This window comes from Phaseolus vulgaris, chromosome 11 (assembly GCF_051622355.1).
Source record: "Phaseolus vulgaris cultivar YP4 chromosome 11, ASM5162235v1, whole genome shotgun sequence".
Taxonomy (NCBI): Eukaryota; Viridiplantae; Streptophyta; class Magnoliopsida; order Fabales; family Fabaceae; genus Phaseolus; species Phaseolus vulgaris.
This window is the reverse complement of record NC_143508.1, coordinates 3,814,318-3,834,814: the sequence shown is the minus strand read 5'-3', so window position 1 is coordinate 3,834,814 and position 20,497 is coordinate 3,814,318. Positions and strand designations below refer to the sequence as shown.

The following is a 20,497-nucleotide window of genomic DNA, read 5'->3' as shown; positions in this document are numbered from 1 at the left end:
CAAAATTAAAATTATCAAAAAATAAATAAATTATTATTTATTTATTTATTTTTGAAATGGTGCTAGATAGGGAAATAAAAAGTAAAAGGGTGTTAAATAAGAAAATAAAAATAAAAGGGTGTTAGATAGGAAAATAAAAAGAAAAGGGTGCTAGTTAGAAAAATAAAAGTCTAAATAGTGCTAGATAGGAAATTTCCCTTTTTTTTATATTAAAGTTGATAAAAAGGTAAGAAAAAAAAAATGCTAGTTTGGTTTGTTTGCCTTATCTAACAAACAACAGAATAGGAACCAGAAACGCGATGGCTCGGTTCCTCTGCGTTGCAAACACTGCGACACATACTTGGTTTTGCTGATCCTTCGTTTTCTCTCGCACACATCAAACATGGCTTGTTTGCAGCCTCCATGGTTCTCTTCGTTACGCGTCGCGTCCCCCGCAAAACTCGCAGGCCCGCCTTCAGCGTCTCTTAAGCCCGCCAGGCAGATGTGCTGGGCCGTGGGTCCCGACAACACTGAATCTTCTGAACCCTCACCCGAAGCCCGAACGGGCCCAGCTGATCCCGTGAAGCTTGCGTTCAGTAAGGCCGAAGCTTATAAAAAGTCCATAAAATCGAACCCCGGTTTGGGAACTACGCAAGGCGCTGCTGATGACGATTCGGTTAAAAAGGGAATCGTCGGTGGCGAGGGCCAAAAGGATTTGCCAGACGCCGTGAAGATTGCAATGGAGAAGGCCAAAAAGTACAAGCAGAACAAAGGTGTTGCTCTTAGCGAAACAACACAAACACAAGGTAATAATTAGTACTTGTTTTTGCTCATAATTTCATTAACGTGTTCGATTAATGTAATATTAATATAATTCTCAGTGATTAAGCCATGCTCCCCTTAAAACAATCATAACTCTAAGAGCCAAGAGTAAGAACGAGAAAATATATTAATAAGGAGAATTATTAGAACTATAAATATACAAATAAATGTTATATAGGAAAATAATATGTTAGAATCAATTTCTCATTATAATTTGTATTGATTTTACATTTTTTAATCAAAAATCTTGTTTTTCTTTTATTTTTCTCATTAATTATGGTAACTGTTTTGAAATTTATTGATCACAAGTTCAGGTTACTTTTGTTTCAAATAATGACTTACCATGTAATTTTTTTTATTGGATGTTTAAGATTTTATCTATTTAAAATAATGACGAATAAGAAAATTACTGACTATTTTCAATAATCATTTGATAATTTAATATCAAATGTTATATCTTGGATATTGGCATTGGCTGCAATTAAGATATACTTTGATTACAAGTTAGATATACTTTAATTTTGGTGAAAAAAGTAAAATATAGAATAGCTATGAATTTGTTAAACACGTTAAATCCTTTAAATTTTTATAAATCCTAATCAAAATGTTTTAAAAAATCATTACATTCTTACATAATTTTTTAAAATCTAGATGACATTTTATAAAAGTCTTTTCTTAAATCTCAACTGAATACTCTTATAAAAAAACTTATATACTTTTTGACTGCTATGGAAGGTTTTTCATCTAAAAGCTAATTTGATTTTAACTGATAAAAAAGTTTATTTAGTTTTAAAATATTTTTCTCTTACGAGTACTTGTAGAGAAACTGATACTTTAGAAACAAACCTGAGGGCACTTGTGTGACAGATATTTGTTGATATCTTCCATCTTACTAGGACTTCCATTGATTTTTCTTTAGTAATGTATAACGAGAAGGTATATATCTGTACTTCAATATGCATGCAGTGCTAAAATGGGTGTTTGGATTCGATTTTAGGATCCTTGGGAGGGAGTGAGAGGAGTTCAGGGGAAAATGTTATAGACGACAAAGTTGGTAGGAAGGGAGAACTTTCAGTTTCAAGGATGGATTTTGTGGGGCTTGACTTTGCAGATAAGAAGAAGACTAGGGGATTGCCACCTGGGTTAGTTCCTATTTCAGACCCCTTCTTTGATGATGACTTGCCTGAGGTGGAGCTTATTGTTGGAGACACAAGCAAGTTTGATGATGCAACGGTTCCAGAACCTGAACAGACTAAGGAAGACGAGGATGAACTTTACAAGCCAAAAGTTTCTACCTGGGGTGTCTTTCCTAGACCGGCCAATATTTCAAAAACTGTATGGTATTTAGTGTTTGTCAAATGGTCCGGCCTAATGAATCCAATTTTGTCCACTTGTTTATGATTCCCCTTTATCCTTTACCCCCACTTTTTACACTTTCTTTCTGGGCATTTTCAGTTTGGTGGTGGGAGAGTTATACGTCCAGGGGAGGTTCTAGAGACTGAAGAAGAAAAGGCTGTTAAAGAAGCTCGCACAAAGCAGCTACTTGCTGCCTACAAAAAGAAATATGGATTGAATATTGATCCAAAGCTAAAATCTGAGTGTGAGGAGGTACGCATATATAGCTATATCCCAAAATATTACTGCTATTATTTCCTTCTTTTAATATTCTTTTTGTAATATTTGTATTGACTGTTGATTATCATTAACAATTGATTGCTATGACCAATATAAAAAATAATAATACGGCTCAAGCTGCTTCGGTTTCTTGGCTTATTCAAATCATGGACCTAACTTGGTTTGATAGAATATGATAGATTGACATTCAACTTATATGTTCTTCCTAAAATGTTTCAAAATGCATTCAGTGGTAATAAACTAAATTTAGAGCCTTTTAACCGTTTTCAGTTCAAAGCAATTATACTTACAAGAAAATAAAATAAGTAATTTCAAAACTGATGATTTCGAGCAAACAAACTTTTTAATCCTTTTTGCCTGCTCATATCAAATAAATTAATCTAGCAACATCAAAATACCATTTTGGGATTGAAATGATTTAAGCTTAACCTTTATATTGACGGACATGTTAATAGTCTCTTGGATTTCCTCCTGGTTGGTAAATTCAATCTTCACTGGTTATAGCAAGGAAGCCTTCAGTTCAGTATTGTGATTGACTGATTGGGGGCAAGGGGTTGGGCAGATATATAAGATGAGAACCAGGATTGGCAGATTGAACATCAGCATGCACAAACTTTTTTAATCCTTTAGCTAGGATATCTTAAATTCTAAATGCTTGTCTATTTAGATGGTTATCTTTTTAATTTAATTTGTTATTGCCTCTTCTTTAGTTGATTATCTTTTGCTTGATAATCCCAGCCTACATACTTTCTAAACTGCATGTGATATTTATAGTTATTGAAGGATGGTGACTTGTTAATGAATGACGGAAAGCTGAATGAAGCATCGTCCTGCTATGAGAAGGTCATGGATAAATTAACCTTCGAGGTAAATGTTTTAATAAAGCTAATATCATCCCTTTGAAAACCAGCTAAATAAATGCTTGATGAAGGTGAAAATGGGGACCAGCGGAAGATGCTCTTTTCTTTTCTATTTTTTGAACTTTTAAATGTAATAACCTATACTCTAGCAGGGAAACTAAGGGAAAAAAATTGGAGGAATATATGAGATTAATCATGTCTTTGCAGAGTGAACTCCATGGATTAGCTGCTTTGCAGTGGTCGATTTGTCAAGACTCCCTCAGTAGGTATGTTCAGAAATTTCACATACTTAAACTTCTAATGGAAACTGCCAAATTGTGTTCTGCATAGAATTGATGACACACTAGCATTGAATTTGCATGTGCAAGGTTGTAACTTCAACTTGTGTTGTGTGTTCGTGTTGATGACTGTTTCTTATTCAAAATCATGCATTTTGTTTGTTGGTGTATGTTTAACTTGAAAGGATGAACAATTAAGTGGTTCTGAAAATAGTGTCATAGTATTGTGTCAAATTGGTTTATCGTGTATTGCCTTGTAGTCTCCAATATTCCTCAATTCATAAATTTGGACCCTCAAAAGAAGTTTTATTTCCATTTCTTGATGATGTCATCATCACCCAATCATACTGTATAATCTTAGGCTGTTGATGCGAAGTGATGAAGTAGGCCCCTTCCCCTCCCCAAAATTCATAATGTTGGAAATACAGGATATGACTCTAGAAGTCAACTCTAATTAAAGTGTTGGTTGGTTCCCGTGGCTGAGATGGCTCAGTCTTTGTTGAAGTTCTTTATGGAAACAGGGGTCTTTGCCATTGAAGTGGTCAAATTTAAGCCGCATTCACAATCAGGGTTCCGATGTCAATTTTGTTGCCTGATGCAAAGGGCAAGATAAACACTAGTTCATAGTGAAATAACATCTTCATATCTAGAGGGTCGCTTTAACTATTTAACTGTTCCAAAAGTGAAGTTGCAATCAGTGGGGAAAATATGGGAATGAAATCCTTGTCAGTTGCCACTGCAGCATATGAAACCGAGCTAATTTTGATTGAGACCTTGTTTTTCTTGAGAATGAGCTGTATGTTTTTATTGCCATACCCTGTAGTCTTAGTGAACATTTAGATTATAGGTTAGTTAGTCTGGTACAACTGGGACTTTGTGTAGGAATAACTACAGCCTGTAGACTAGAAAGTGGTGGTGTTTATTATTAACTGACCAGTTTTTCTTTTTTCAAGAGTTCCTTACATATTTTGATTATTGACAGGTCCAATGAGGCTCGAAGTATGTACGAGAAGCTTCGTTCTCACCCAAGTCCTAAAGTAAGCAAGAAAGCAAGACAGTTCATGTACAGTTTTCAGGTAATTTCTGGTGTGATGAGCAATGTGTTTTGTCTTTCCAAAATATAATATTCTACATAACAGTTCAACCTGAATTTTAAAGAACTGTACTTTGTTTAGTGTCTAAAACATTTCTCTATGATGTTTCCTACACACATCATGGAAAAGAAGACATACATTTAATTATTTCTTTTTATCTTTTGCATTCATGGGTTATTACAAACTCTGGCAGGCTATGGAAATGATGAAAGTGACAACAAGATCTCCATTTCATTTAAAGAACACAGGCTACCAGAATTATTTTGATGCATTTGTAGAGAAAAAATCTAACTACCCCCAAGAAGATGATGGCCTGGTTCAAGAAAGTGCAATGAATCAGGTTTTGCCGTATATTTTTTTTCTTGTTTCTCCCATTTTTATTGTATTATTTGTTGCTCTTCGGAAAGGAATATAAATAATTCGCTTTCTTTTGTTTAGTTTGTATAGTGTCCCATTTGTTTTACTTCATTTTATTATTACATGTCAATGATCAAATCCTATACACAGAAGAGAACTCTTCCAATCTGGACTACTTCATTCGATTTTGCTGCAAAATTATTATTAACCTCTACCATTGTAAATGTAAGAATTGTGCAAATACCTTGCTCTCTATCTCTCTCCTTAATATTGTAAGAAAGGATAGTGACCCTCTTAATTGGCTAGTTTTGTTTTATGCATAGAATTCTTTTGCCAGCATTTTACTTCTTTCAGAGGAAAAATTGCAGAGAGAGAGAGAGAGAGAGAGATCAACAAAAAAAACACACTCCAAGTATGCAATTTTCAGTTTTTTAGAACTACTATCCTTAATTAATACTTACTAATTTTTAAAATGATAATTTTGTAAGTGCTGAAACTGCAAACACATGTTACTGTTCATAATCTCTTCAAGGAAATAGGAAAAGAACAAAGAGTAGTTTTTTTATTAAAATTTTTATATTTAGTATTATTAATGTTTTTCTATTATATTTTTTTATAACATTTTGTATATTATTTGCTTGACCTAATTTCTGGATTAAATGGTTAAGAAAATTCTTCTATTTTTTGGTTGCTGAAAATATTCTTTACTACTAATAAAACTGTTAATTCTAATATTTTATGATTTTATAAATAAAATACATTCTAAATTATTATTAAATTAAAAAATTAAAATTGGAAATCAATAAGCTTACAATCAATGAACATTTAGCTAATATTTTGCGCATTTCATGATTACTTACAAAGTTAATTGAAGTTTTTAATGTTAATTATAAATAAATGTAGACACAAATTTAATTCAATTAAATAAGAAATAAATAATTTGATTTGATGCACAAGTTAAAATGATGTTTGTCCTAGAAGAGGAAAGTGAGTCCTTAAATAAAATAAGAAACTAACTAAATAGGTTCTTTAAATTAATGACTTTAAGGTTTTGAATTGAAGTAATCTTATAACTTTCTTATATAAATGGTTTCATTGGTGTTAAATCACCTCCAACATTTTTTCATATAAAAAACTCACGAGTATAATTACATAGAAGCAGTATACATAGATTCACATCTACTTCTCAAAATCATTATTACTTGTTAGTGGAAACATATACACTAAAGTAAATGAGTGTTGATATTTGTTTATAACAATTTTTTTTAATCATAATCATTAAAAAATATAATTAATTTATAAAAAATTATTATAAAATAAATAATATTTATAATTTTATTATAGGTAATTAATTGACTTTAAAAAAAGTTATAAAACCTAAAAGATAAAATAATAAAATAAATTATATTAATAAAATAAAATTAGTAATAAATTACATAAGTTACACATAATTGTCTTTATTACATTGTGATTAAGTTGGGTAGGGTATGCAAAGACGGATGTTCGAGGATGCTTTGAGTTTGATTTAGAAGATATGCATGGAAAAGGAGGTAAGTATAGACATGAATACATTGAAATCACTCCCTCCATCACATGTAGAGAAAGTAACTGAAAGTCAAGTAGGCAATTGTGCATTTCCGCTTTTGCCCCAACTTTCATTTGTGCATGGGAACATGGTCCTCATTCTAAGATGGTTATAAGTAAGTGTGGAAGGTGCATGAAGGTGTATTGTACAACCGACTCCATTTCTAGAGCTCAATAAACAATCTTGAAGACATACAAAGTCACTAAAGCGTACATCATTGAAGCCAATAATTGATTACGTGTTTCAGATAATGGATTATACATGTATCTTTCGTATATAGTCGATTATCCCTTAAAAACATCATCAAGCATAATCAATTATGACTGAAAAATTAAGTCAATTATGGCTTAAAAACATCATCAAGCATAATTAGTTATAGTTGAAAAATATGGAATAATCTATTATGGCTTAAAAACACATCAAGCATAATCGATTATGGGTGAAAAAACAAGAGATACTCACCTATGGTTTGAAAACATCATTAAGCATAATCGAATATGGTTGAAAAGGTAAGGGATGACCTATTATGGCTTAAAAATATCATCAAGCATAATCAATTATCCCAAATTCGTAATTGATTATTTGCGTGGTTTTTGTTTTATGTTATGATTTCATGAAGTTAACTTGGTTTTTTGGAGTGTACAAGTGATAAGAACATATTTGTAGTGTTCATAATGGTTCATTACGCGTTTTCTTAGCATGAAATGGTGTATTGTGGTTTGCATGGTTAACTACTAGTGGTGGTGTGGTTAGTAGTTGGTGGTGGTATGTTTAGCTGCTAATGATGGTGTGCAAAGAATATAAGGCAAAAATATTTTATATTACATTATTCAAATATTTTTAAAGACAAAAGTAAATTTAAAAGCTTACATTTTAAATTAGTGCAAATTTACTTATTGAAATTCTCACACATCCTTCGTCCAAACAAAACATTAATAAATATATACTAGCTTAACTTTTTGACTTATAAAAATTATAAACACTTATTAATATGTTTTTAGTATTTTTTATGCATGAGAATTAAAAAAAAACATTCTTAGGCGGAGTGTTATATATTTTTAGTATAAATATTAGCGTGAAAGCCAAACTGATTTGTTTTTTAAAATTAAAGTGATTTTAAATCAAATAAATGAAAGGTTGAAAAAGTATATGGAAGGAAGGATTATCTTTCCCTATGACAATTGACTAAACTTTAAATATTCAATAAATAACGTCTATCTCGAATTTAACTTAAAATATATAAATTCAAAATATAAACTCTAAATATTCAATAAATAGTGTTCTATCTAGAAATTTGTATTCATGTTAGACCTTTTGATTTAAACGAAATTTGAATACTACCCAAAAGCATCTTCATTAACCTTATTTCAGATACTAAGTTTTTAATTTAAGATCATAATCAATAACTTAGAGAAAGCATTGGTTGGTGGTGTTTCGTTGCCTCATGATCATAAAAGATACAGTGATCATACCCCAATCAAGCATTACACTTTTTGTTTAGGGTGATTACTTACCATTTGATTTTTAAGTTTTAGCTTTTTTCTTCTTCTTTTTGTGGGCCATACCATAATTACCATTAATCATTCTTTGAATCTTTGAAGGAGCTGAGAGATTAGTTTGAGATCCTCTCTTTCATGCACCTACCTCCTGCTGAATATGTCTCTTAATTTAAATTAATTGTAAATTTCAAAGTATGAAATCACACTATTACTCTTGATTACTCTTATGGTTGTTTAATACAAGCTTCTAAAATTTTAAGCATTAGTGTTAATTATCATGAAGCATCACAATTTATTAATAGTTGAGAATTATAAGAAAATGTTATATTCATTCATTGCCAACTTCTGACATTTCATGTGATGTGAGTTGCACCATATGCTACAAGGAAGTAGGTATACTACAGATTGAAGAAAACGGGTTTTGGTAGAGCCATAATTCAAATTTAAGATCTTTACCATTGTATTAACACAGTGCTTTGAAATCTGTTTATGTAACACCATTAACATGCAATTGATTGAAAGCAAAAAACAGTTGAGGCTATTTTGGTGAACCAAAGGGCTGCTTTAATAGAACTTAATTGCCACTGAACAAAAGCATGGCAAAGTAGATAAAAATTGGATTGTCCTCATGGGACACCTAGAAAAGGCCTTCAAGGTTTTCTTCATCCAAATGAAAGATAGGGTAATTTAGTCATTCGAAGGCGAAGTTAAGGAATCAAATCAGCAACTATTTTATGCTTTAAATATACGAAACAAGTCACTAGCAAATGGAGAGTTCTGGTTCTGGTGTTACAAGCACCAAAACCCTGTGTTAGTAGGGATCACCATGAACTACTTGTATCAGCCTTGTTCAAATTCCATTACCTTCCCAACAACTGAGAGTAAGCAAGAAGGAAAAGGTCTGCAAACAAAGCAAATTAAACCAAGAGAGGGAATCTTTCTTGGTTTTTTGGGATATAGTCTCTTCTTTTTTTTTGCAATGTGAACTTCCTTTGTGGAAAACAAGAGCACAAGATTTTTTTCCTTGTGCTTGAATTCCACCACAGAAAGGAATACTTATTTTGATTCCAAATCTCCTGTTATTATGTATGTGGTTTTCTGTTGAATATGGTTCAAAGAATTGTTGTAGGAAAGCTTGGTATCCAAGCTGATGATGTCAAATATGACAAGTGCTTTGCAAAGTCGAAGCCATCTTCCTCTCAGCACCAAGATGGCCAAACTAGAAAAACTGATAAGATGAAGAAAATGATGAAGTCAAGGTCCTTTCAGCTTTCTGATTTTGACCCTTCTCATTCATCATCTTCAGAAAGGAGCTTATCCCAACCAAGAAAGTCACCAACTATTGCAGCATCCCCTCAACAGCAAAAGGCTTTGGTCAGAAGGTCACCCAACTACATGAAGCCTACCAGCAGTTCAAAAGCAAAAAAAGAGCTTTTGTCGGTTAGTCATCCTCATACTCAATCTAGTTCAGATGGTAAGAGTCTAAAACAAAAGTGTATGAGAAATTCAAAAACTAGTTTCGTTTCTTGCAAAGAACCTGCAAAAACTTTGTCTGGATCGTGTAGTTTGAATTCAGTGAGGACATTAACCAAGAGTCCTGGTTTTAACCCTTGTAATGCTTGTTCAAAAAAATTCACATCAGCGGTTCTGTTCGAAGATGTGAATGCACCAGAGAGGGCTACCTGCTCTTCAACTTTGAAAGACTATAACTTTCCCGAGTACCTCACGCTTCACCCCGGGGGAACTGAGTCTGAGGGAGTTTCAGTCATGAAGGTTTGCCCATATACATGCTGTTCTCTTAATGGCCATGATCATGCTCCTTTGCCTCCATTGAAGAACTTCATGTCAGCAAGGAGGCATCTTTTGGAGACTCAGAAGAAGAATATGAAGCTGGAAATTGAGGTCCCTCAAAGTTGGAATGTGCCCCGCTGTGATACAAAACAAGACTCTGATATTGAGCAGATCGTCTTTCATGAAAAACCTGCATGTGATGAAGCTGCTACTGGTAATCCAGCAATCTCTCCCTTGGCACAAGAAATTGGTATGGATTTCTTTTTTGAAATGTATGCTAATGAAAGGGAAGGAGCTGACGAAGTGAGAAAATTCAACTCCGTCAAAGACCTTGAAAAACAAGAAGATATCAATTTTGCAAAGGATGAGAATGGCATTGCAGCAGAAGAGGATGGTGTCAAGCAAGTTACTCCAGGTGTGACTCATGATCTCCCAAAGCCTCAGATCAATTTTGAAGAGGATTTCAAAAACTACTTCACTGCTGATGCAACTGAAGTAGATAACAAAGGGAGCTTTCATCTTGGAGAAGATGTTAAAGATGCAGAGGAAAACCAACCAACTAGTTGGTTTCATGAAGAAACCTGTACAGGAAGCTACTGCAATGAGGCTAGATATGACGGGGAACACATGGAGGATATTGAATTGGATGAGTCCTATTCCACAAGTTGGGAGGAGGAACATTTCGGTGAATTCAGCTATGAAGACAATACTGATTCTTCCATCTGCTCAGGGGAGGAGATCAACTCAAAACTCAAGTCGATATCAGAGAGTTCGCATGATATATCTGAAATATGGTTAGATGACATCTTTAACAGCCATTATGCAGACATTATGGTTGAAGAGGTCAGACTCCAAGAACCCAAAGAAGAGAGGACAATCTGTTTTGAAGCAAAGCCTCATTACACTAATGTTGTTCTGGAAGACACAAGTGAAAGCATTCAAGAAACATACTATCCATCCAAAGCTATAAATCCTGAGTATGACGAATCTACTTTGACCGAGGAAGTATTTCAGCATCTAACAAATGGAAAAGATAGCAACAGAGAAAATGAGAAACATTTGGATTATGAGGTTGGTTGTGTCTCAGTGTTACAGGAGGAAGAGATAGTTAAAAATAGTGAAGGCCACTACAATAGTGAAAGTTGCAAGATTGATGAGAGCTGTGAAGACAAAGAAGCAAGCCTAGAGAATGACGATGATGAATTTAACCAGGAGCCCCTAACTCACATGTCTAAAGTGTCTGAAGAAAGCACCACGATTATTGTTCAGGAGCAAAAATTATCAGAGGAAAATAAAGTTAAAGGTAGTAAGTTGAAGAGCACAGGTGGTGAAGAGCAGCACACAAGCAAGAATTGGCAATGGGGAACTAAACGCAAGAGACCTGTGGAAGAGGACGAGAAAATGAGAAAGATCAACCCACCAAAGCCAAATTTCCTGCCCATTGTTTCTGAGCTAGAACCAGAGAAAGTTTATCTGAAGCACCAAATGATAGATGAAAGAAAAAATGCAGAGGAATGGATGCTTGATTTCGCACTCAGAAAAGCTGTCACGCAACTTGCTCCGGCAGGGAAAAGGAAGGTGTCATTGCTAGTTGAAGCTTTTGAAGCAGTAATGTCCATGCCCAAATGCGATGCTCATACAAGAAATGATTCACCTTTTGCTCGTGCAAAACCTATTAAAGCGTGTAGCTGATGTATGCATGCCACAAAGGTATAAACTGAGAGGTCTTTCTGATTCCTTATATCAAGTGTTATCTTGCACAGAAATCAAAGACACCAGGAACAAGCCAATCTCCACGACCAGGAGAATATGCAAGTACCTATTTCAACAGGTCCTATGCATCTGCTTTCTGAAGCTTGGAGAAAATTCAACCAACAAAGTTTTGTGGCTTTTACATGAATACTGAAACACAAGAACTGGACGTGGATTTGCTATATGAATTTGTTCTGTTAAGTTGTTTGATGCACTATTACTTTTGTTTATATTAAATTCAAATCACCCTCGAGATCTGTTAATGTATTTTATATCTGTCCAAAAAAATTGTGCTTTATATGATTTTGTTATATATTTTACTCATATTTCATCATCAGGAATTATAGAAGTACAAGTAATGAAGGATTGTGTTCAGTTAATAATTCCAATCAACTGTTGAGGTTTAGTTTACCAATGGAAGAATCTATGGCAGGTGAAAAATGAAAAATATAGTATGCTTTGTCATTGAGGCTTTGTAATTCAAATTGCAGTAAACTCGTACTTGCCGAGATCAAATTAAAAAAGGTAAAACTGCAAATTCATTTAAAAAAAAAAAAGCAAACTTAACAATTGCATCAATTGATCTGTTTTTGCAATTATAAAGTCGGAAAGTGTGTATATTGCAAGAAGCTTTTGTCATTCTATGCTGAAGTGTATTACATAAAATAGAGAGATAAACATTTATTTTGGTTCAGGCAAATGAATATCAATGGTGGGAGAAACACTAATCAGAGATTCAAGTTGTCCACGATAAATTATCAGTTGAGAGCCAAACCTGCTGTGTGATGGCTAACTTCTGAGTGTTTACTGTGTTCCAAAGCTTCTTCAGCAAACCTACCCTTCATCTGCTGCACTACACCCAAACTATAAGAGAAATAAGAACAATTACTCAACGTCGCCGCCATGAAATGAAGCTCGAAGAGAAACGACGAATAAGGTTTGGGTGTTTCTTCCGGCACCTCTTCATTTTTTCTTACTAAACATATAGCTTCGTAGAAATATAATTTCATCAGGGGATGTAGCTCAAATGGTAGAGCGCTCGCTTTGCATGCGAGAGGCACGGGGTTCGATCCCCCGCATCTCCAATTGTATGAGAGTTGTTTTCATTTTTTAAGTTTATTCTTTTCATTTTTTAAGTTTATTCTTTTATTTTCTGTAGAAATTATTGTTTTCATGTTAAAATGAATTTTTTTTAAGAGGGAATTATTATGAGTTATATAATTAAAAACATTATTATGACTTGACAGAGGAGAAAAATTGTTTAGGACAATATTTTTGTCTCAAAATAAATAAATAAATATCAAAAGTTTATATTTTGATTTTGACTCGAAACGTAGAAGCAAAATCTTTACGTTGTTTTAGTTTATACTTTTCATATTCATATTCTTATAACCAAGACATCGTGTAAACAAAGAATTATTTCGCTTAATTAACATGCTGCTTTTAAAATATATCTATAGGGGATTCCCCTAAATAACTATTTTTTATATATATAATTTTTTAAAATTTTATCTTTATATTAAAACGTTACGAAGCATTTTGGTTATTTTGTAACCGTTTTTTATATATATAATTTTTTTTAATTTTATCTTTATATTAAAACAGTTATCAAAAATATTTTGGTTATTTTATAATTTTGTAAATATTAAAATAATTATTATATAAACGTAGAATAGTTTTGAATTTAATTTTCTAAAATATATATCTATTTTTTCAGTTTTCTGTTGCTTTTCTTTTTGAATTTTTTATTCTCAAGATTACATCTTCAATTATATAATATTTAATTTATTAAGTTATTATTTTATTATTATAAATTTATAGTTAATTTTAATAAATATAAATATTTATATAACAATTATAAAAATTAAAAATGGATAGACATGCGCAAGTCACCTGTGTTAGTATATATAAAAGTTTTGGGTGATTCCCACATAAGAAATGTTTTATAAACCAAAAATATTTTTGGAATAAAAAATTTGAAGACAAAAAATTATTTTAAAATATTTTTTTTAAAGATATTATTTAACTTTTGAAATAATAAATTTAAAATTTGTAAAATATGTTTTGAAAAAGTATGTTCCAAAACATTTTGAAAAGAATAATTCAAAAGTTATTTTTGAAGAGGGTAAAATGATTTTTTCCCAAAGTGTTAGGGTGCAAGGAGGAATTTACTCGGTCCAGGAAGGAACACTTTTAAGGTTTTCGCCGTAGCTTTGTGCTTTGCTAACGAAAATGCTGAATTTGAGGGGCAAATTCTTCCTACACCCAACATTTTCCAACCTGCACCCAACACAATTTAAAAAATTCCAAAAATAACCTTTGATCCGGAAATAAAAATCCGAAATAGAAAATAATACATTCCGGAAAAATATATCCGGAAGAGTTTTTTGTGTTCCGGATATAAAAATCCAGAAATAAAAATCAAAAGTCCATTCCGGATAAGAAAATCCATAATATAAAAAATAATACATTAAGGATATTTTTGTCTTTTCCATTGAAATTGGGTGCAATGATATGGTGCAGGAAGCAATTGCCATTTTGAGGGAGGATAATTATTTTTGGGTTAGGAGTAAGGTTATTTCTTCCTACACCCCTATATTCTTTGAAATATTATATTTTTTCTTAATAGTTTTGGATGATTCTGAACTAGAAGTTCTTAAGTAAAATGTAAAATGTATTTTTGGAATAGTGATTCAGTAAACAAAGTGTGTTTCTGGAATAAGAAATCCAGAAAAAGAAAAACTATTTTAGAATATTTTCGGAACACAATTTTTTAATTTCCGAAAATCAAGTCATTTTTAAAAGGAGTAAATGGTCTTTTCCTAAAGTAATGGGGGTGCAGGAAGCCATTTGTTGGGGTGCAGGGAAAAACATCCTAGGACTAATTGAAAAGGCCCAATTGAAGTTTGGACTAATTAAGCCCAAATAATGTTATTGGGCTTTTGGGTGAAAGACAGCGGAGGTTAGTTGTGTGTCGCGTAGGGATTGGGTGTTACGTATTAAAGCTTACCTGTCTCCTAAGCAATCGCAAGTTGGGTTCTTATTCTTAGCATGACCGTTACGTTATAAAAACTAACTCCGAAACTCATACTTTCCACACTCAAATTATTCAAACATGAATCGGATTCTTATCATCTTCGCTGTTGTGTTCTCCGTCGTCGTTTTTGTGGCGGCGGCCTCGTCGGATGGCGGCGAGGACTCCATGATCCGCCAGGTGGTGGACGGCGTCCGGCTCGGAGCAGAAGAGCACTTTTTGGAGTTCAAGAGCAGGTTCGGGAAGGCGTACGCTACCCCGGAGGAGCACGATTACAGATTCACGGTGTTCAAGGCTAACTTGCGCCGCGCTCGGCGCCACCAGAGCCTGGACCCTTCCGCGGTTCACGGAGTGACGCGGTTCTCCGACCTTACGCCGTCGGAGTTCCGAAATAAGGTTTTGGGCCTGAGAGGTGTGAGGTTGCCCTCCGATGCGAATAAGGCTCCCATTCTCCCCACTGATGATATTCCGAGTGATTTTGATTGGAGAGATCACGGTGCAGTTACCCCTGTCAAGAATCAGGTACCAATAGTAATAACATGATGATATGATTTTTGAATGTTTGCTTTGGAATATTTGATTTTGACTGGTTGGTGAAATTAGGGTTCATGCGGTTCGTGTTGGAGCTTCAGCACTACTGGGGCTCTCGAAGGGGCTCACTTTCTGGCAACAGGGGAACTTGTCAGTCTTAGTGAACAGCAGCTTGTTGATTGTGATCACGAGGTTTGTTTCCTTTCTTTCTTTGGCCATTTATCTTCTTGCTAACAACTTTTAACTCTTTGTTTGTTCATGCAATATTTTATTATTTTTATTGCTTGATATGGTGTAATTTTTTTCTCAGTGCAAGAGACTTCATGTCCTCTGTAGTTAGGAAACTAACTGTTCTGGAAAAATGATAAACTTTACGACATGACGAAGAAGCATATGCGTTTTTACTAAGCATGTATTCGGGTTGTTGTTTTCAGTTGTTTGTTCTTTTGGGGTAGTTCGAGGGCATGTCACTATATATTGTGCTGAGTTTGAGAGGTGAAATTTGGTATTGGGGTATTTATTTAGTCTTGAGATATAATTTGGCTTTACCATTAAGGTGCCTTTTCTAAACTTAGTTCCTCCATGCTTATTGATGGAAAAATTTAGTCCACCATAATTCTTTTATGGACTGCCAATAAGAGAAAAATTCCGGAAGGTGATATTTTTAGAGGTTAAAATACACTTATTTCATTCATATATGTTCTAATGTATATCCTCCACTTTAAAAGATGTTGAATCTAAAAAGGTTCATATCATTGATCATTTTAATTTCTAACATCTTTTTAATAGGTATGTGTGTACAACGAAGATGCCTTACTTATCCTATGTTTGGAACCTTCAATTTTAGACATGACTTTGAAATCGAATTAAATAATTTTCTATAAATACTCTCTCACAATATAGTCAATGAATAGAAGTCTTAAATTAATCACTGTAAACAAGTTTGGTATATGTTAATAATTAATTTTATTGATTCAAACAAAGGAGGGAGAAATATTACTAATTACCAATCGTTTCCTTCATCTTCTCTAAGTTGGATCCATTTCAATGTGCAGTGTGATCCAGAGGAACAAGGTTCTTGCGACTCTGGGTGCAATGGTGGATTGATGAATAGTGCTTTTGAGTACATCCTAAAATCTGGTGGGGTCATGCGCGAGGAAGACTATCCTTATTCTGGTACTGATAGAGGGACCTGTAATTTTGACAAAGCAAAGGTTGCAGCATCAGTAGCAAACTTCAGTGTCATCTCACTTGATGAAGACCAAATTGCTGCAAATCTGGTGAAAAACGGCCCTCTTGCAGGTGAGAAAGAACTCTGTTTTGGAGCCCTTTTTATTTAACTACCAATATGATAACTGATATTTTGACTTTGAATTGGCACAAACACAGTGGCCATCAATGCAGTATTTATGCAGACATACATGCATGGAGTATCATGCCCATACATATGCTCAAGAAGGCTGGATCATGGAGTTTTACTGGTGGGATATGGATCTGGTGCCTATGCACCCATTCGGATGAAGGAGAAGCCCTATTGGATCATTAAAAACTCATGGGGAGAGAATTGGGGAGAAAATGGATACTACAAGATTTGTCGGGGGCGAAATATCTGTGGAGTAGATTCCATGGTTTCAACTGTGGCTGCAGTTCATACAACTACTCATTAGGATGACAAAAACCCAGTGTTTGCTATCTCTTTATTTACTGTAAAAAGCGACTTATATATGATAACTTTTCTCTTTAACTATCTAAATTCAAACCTTAGACATATTAGTGCCATTATGATGACTTGTATCTAATTCATTATTTAGTAATAGAAAATTATATTTTCACATTTTCTATCAAATAAACACACAAATTTATTTTAATGATATAATAACATACATTAATTTTAAAATATTGATACAACTAGTTCCAAAAATGATAAATATTTTAGTAGTGTATTCCTGTTTTCTGATAAATATAATCTTTTATATCATATCAACTTAATATTTATATTTTAATTATTTTTAAATAGATATCAAATATATTTAACTATTATTAATTTTTATCAATTTAATGTACTTTACTATTAATATATTTATTAATTTTCAATTTACTACCGATAAAATAATATTTTAGGTTTATATTATAAAAGTTATATGCATTATACAAACGCATGTTATTCATACCCTTTCGATCATATAATCACCTCAAATCCATGTGGTAGTGATTTTGCTTTATTTTGGAATAGATTTGTCATGGATTAGTTAACTTAAATAAGACCAACTACTAAACACACAAATTTTTCCACTGATTCTTCAATCCACTCTTCGTTAGTGAACCCTAAATCCGGTTTATTATAATTTATATTACATCACCTTTTTCTTGTATGATATAATTCTTTTTCTTGTTGAATTTGTTAGCATTATGTTGTTAGGTTTTTCGCTGTGATTTGTTAACTTTAATACACAATTTCTCTCTAGACACTAATTAATACAAAAATCGTGCTAATAATTGACAATTTTAGTTCAAATGTTTGTAGACAAAATTGTGAGGCAGAGGATTTTGTTTAAAATTTGAACTTAAGGTTAATTAAAATTGTGTTTTAGCACTATTTTAATGTAAAATTTGTACAAGTTTTTCCCCTTAAATAACACATCTTGACTTTATACAACCAAGTTGGGGAAACTCATAAGGGTCAATCATCTTAAAATTCTCATCCACTTCATTAGCATTGGAAATGAGAGTTGATGCATATCATGAAAATCACGTGGTGACATGTTTTGTCTTATTCGAGTCCAACTTTTTCTACATTATCTAAAAGTGTTACCATTCACGTAATTTTTATGTTATCAATATCTGAAAAAAAGAAAATGGTATGTTTTCGACATTTTCAGAATAAAAATCGTGCTATGACGGAATTTATCAAATTCCATAAGAAAAATTTATCCACTTATATAATAAAACTAATCAATTGTATCATTTTAATAGAAAAGTCATTTTTTTAATATATGTTTGTGTAGTATAGATAAAGATAGGTTTTAACAAGATTTTTACACTCGACAATTTACCTAAATTTGCTAATGTTGTGAATAAAGTGAAGAAAATTGAATGTGTCAGAATATATTAGTTGGATGTGTGAGAAATATTTATTTAAGTATGTGAGTGATGTGATGGTTGTAAAGGTATTTTAATTTTTTTTTAATAGTATAAATTTTAAGATTATAAATTTATCTTTGTATATAAAATATAAAATATTAATTAATTTTGTGCTTATTTTAGTTAATTAAGTAATATAAATTTATAATTATAAATAAAAAATTAAATGAAAAAATTAATTTTAAATAAATAAAATATGCACAATTAATGATGATTTATATTAAATAAATAAAATTAATTTTAAATTAAATAAATAAAATTAATTTTAAATTAAATAAATAAAATTAATTTTAAATTAAATAAATAAAATTAATTATAAATAAAAAATTAAATAAATAAAATTAATTTTATAATTAATTTTTATTTTATTTTATTTTATTAGTCAAATTAGTGTATTTAGATAATTTTAATATTAGTTATGATTATTTAATTTGTATTATATTATATATATATATCAAGTATATATTTTTATATATAAAAATATTAATATTAATGATGATTTTTATTGCGTTTGCACTTGCATCACCGGCGGAGGGTAAATCGTCGACGGCGGAGGGTGAACCGGCAGCAGCAAAGGGTGAATCGGCGACGGAGGGTGCACCGGTGACGGTGGAGGATAAACGGACGACGATGGAGGGTAAACCAATGGCGGAGAGTGAACCGTCGGTGGCGGAGGGTGATCTGTCGATGGAGGCTGCCCCGCCGGAGTTGCATCCTCGGAGACTCTACCTGCACCAGAGGCATTACCATAATCAATAACTCCCCATAACATTCATTCTCAAATTACGTAATTTCATGTACAATATACAAGTTTAGAAGACTTTCTATCTCCAACTTATAACCTAATTATGTAGGAATCCACTAATAATGGAATTCTATCATTGTTAAATTAATTGCATATAATTACCTACAATATTGTAGGCATAGAATTTAACAATTATTATTTACTTAATAGTTTCTCCAAACGACCAGAAGTATTGGATGTAAGAAATTATGTAAATTAATTTCTATAAAGTGACTCACATGACTTAGAGTTTGGGCTTTGGACCCAAATATGATTTAATAATAATAATAGAATAAAGGGCCCATTGGTTAATGTGAGAAATATATATCTCATGATATACCTAATGAAAAACCCACATCTGATAGAGATTGGGTACTAAAGGTTATAGGGTTCTTGTCTCACTGTTAACCATCACGAAAGTGTGTGACAAGTACGGAATTGCTCAATTAGGATCACTCATGGATCAAGGTAAGTGTCTATTCCTTATTGATTATATGATTGTGTGAGAATCATGATATGATAAGATCTATTTGTGAACATAATTGTATGTGTGTTCAATTTACGTTTATTCATGTTTTGATTTACATGTGGTACCAGAGCCTCGTTGCTCATGTTGTGATTCTCTCCATTAATGCTTTTCCAATATCAAATAACCCTAATTTTAAAATATTCCCAATTTTAAGAACCCTAATTAAAAAAATTAAAAAAAATTAACATTTATAGATTAAGATTTTCATTCCTCTATAATATATCCCTAATTGTCCTAAACTATCAAAATCAAAGAACCCTAATTTTAAATTAATCTCAATTGAAGAACCCTAATTTTTAAAATTAGGGTTTATGGATCAACGCCATTAACGGCTTAAAATCTTTTGAACCCAAACGCAAGAACGGTGACTGCTGCGGCGCAGTGGTTTGCGCAGAACGGTGGCTGCTGCTGCGGCACGGTGACTCATTGTGAGACGGGTGGTTAACGACATCCCTGCAGCTTAAGCAATTTTGCTTCATGAAAAAGAAGCAAATTTGATTTACTGTGCCTTAGGTTATCAATTTTATTAATATTATATTAGAAATATAAAATAATGAAATACGTCAATACGTCAATTTTATTAATATTATATTATAATATAATATAATAAAATGCATGAAAAGAATTTAATTAGTGAATCCATGTATGAATTATTCTCTGTCATCATGAAATGCATGAATTCTTTGTTGCACCCCATATTAAAGTTTAATCAATTGTTACTTTTCTGTAATTTAGGTTATGTTATAATGTAATTAAATTTACATTTAAATTAAACTTTAATTAATTAATTAAAAGTGAGTAACGAAAAATTATTTTCTGTTTTATG

General features: G+C 32.4%; 3 protein-coding genes and 1 non-coding gene across 7 annotated transcripts; all 4 read left to right on the top strand.

Annotated features, from left to right (window-relative positions):
• Positions 1-228: 228 nt before the first annotated feature.
• On the top strand, positions 229-5,205 carry LOC137820657 (cytochrome C oxidase subunit). 4 transcript variants are annotated; one of them, XR_016517284.1, is made up of 7 exons: positions 229-785; positions 1,799-2,136; positions 2,257-2,409; positions 3,211-3,303; positions 3,449-3,562; positions 4,557-4,650; positions 4,862-5,205. XR_016517284.1 is itself a non-coding variant. In XM_068624844.2 (7 exons), exons 1-7 carry the CDS (start codon positions 383-385, stop codon positions 5,081-5,083), a joined length of 1,362 nt encoding a protein of 453 aa, XP_068480945.1. In that variant the 5' UTR covers positions 229-382; the 3' UTR covers positions 5,084-5,205. The 4 variants fall into 4 exon arrangements, 1 of the variants encoding a protein (XP_068480945.1); XM_068624844.2 differs by having other exon boundaries at positions 3,504-3,562; XR_016517285.1 differs by having other exon boundaries at positions 253-785; positions 1,799-2,162; positions 3,504-3,562.
• Positions 5,206-7,891: 2,686 nt separating this feature from the next.
• Positions 7,892-12,035, top strand: LOC150023001 (uncharacterized). The gene has a single exon (XM_090297705.1). The coding sequence runs from the start codon at positions 9,217-9,219 to the stop codon at positions 11,590-11,592; it is 2,376 nt and encodes a 791-aa protein (XP_090153831.1). The 5' UTR covers positions 7,892-9,216; the 3' UTR covers positions 11,593-12,035.
• A 629-nt stretch (positions 12,036-12,664) lies between these two features.
• Positions 12,665-12,737, top strand: TRNAA-UGC (transfer RNA alanine (anticodon UGC)). Its single transcript has one exon. It is a non-coding gene; the product is annotated as a tRNA-Ala (tRNA).
• Positions 12,738-14,679: 1,942 nt separating this feature from the next.
• Positions 14,680-16,996, top strand: LOC137828392 (cysteine protease RD19A). Its single transcript, XM_068634954.1, has 4 exons — positions 14,680-15,208; positions 15,290-15,409; positions 16,273-16,519; positions 16,607-16,996. The coding sequence occupies exons 1-4, from the start codon at positions 14,768-14,770 to the stop codon at positions 16,882-16,884; spliced, it is 1,086 nt and encodes a 361-aa protein (XP_068491055.1). The 5' UTR covers positions 14,680-14,767; the 3' UTR covers positions 16,885-16,996.
• The last annotated feature ends 3,501 nt before the right edge of the window (positions 16,997-20,497 follow it).

What these genes read in the sequence shown, in the direction of transcription:
- LOC137820657 (XM_068624844.2), top strand. Translation starts at nt 383, where the DNA reads ATGGCTTGTTTGCAGCCTCCATGGTTCTCTTCGTTACGCGTCGCGTCC. An exon ending in TGTCAAGACTCCCTCAGTAG is followed by an intron (nt 3,563 to 4,556) that starts GTATGTTCAGAA and finishes GATTATTGACAG; the next exon opens with GTCCAATGAGGCTCGAAGTA. An exon ending in AGTTCATGTACAGTTTTCAG is followed by an intron (nt 4,651 to 4,861) that starts GTAATTTCTGGT and finishes AAACTCTGGCAG; the next exon opens with GCTATGGAAATGATGAAAGT.
- LOC150023001 (XM_090297705.1), top strand. Translation starts at nt 9,217, where the DNA reads ATGGTTCAAAGAATTGTTGTAGGAAAGCTTGGTATCCAAGCTGATGAT.
- LOC137828392 (XM_068634954.1), top strand. Translation starts at nt 14,768, where the DNA reads ATGAATCGGATTCTTATCATCTTCGCTGTTGTGTTCTCCGTCGTCGTT. An exon ending in TTGTTGATTGTGATCACGAG is followed by an intron (nt 15,410 to 16,272) that starts GTTTGTTTCCTT and finishes TTCAATGTGCAG; the next exon opens with TGTGATCCAGAGGAACAAGG. An exon ending in GAAAAACGGCCCTCTTGCAG is followed by an intron (nt 16,520 to 16,606) that starts GTGAGAAAGAAC and finishes GCACAAACACAG; the next exon opens with TGGCCATCAATGCAGTATTT.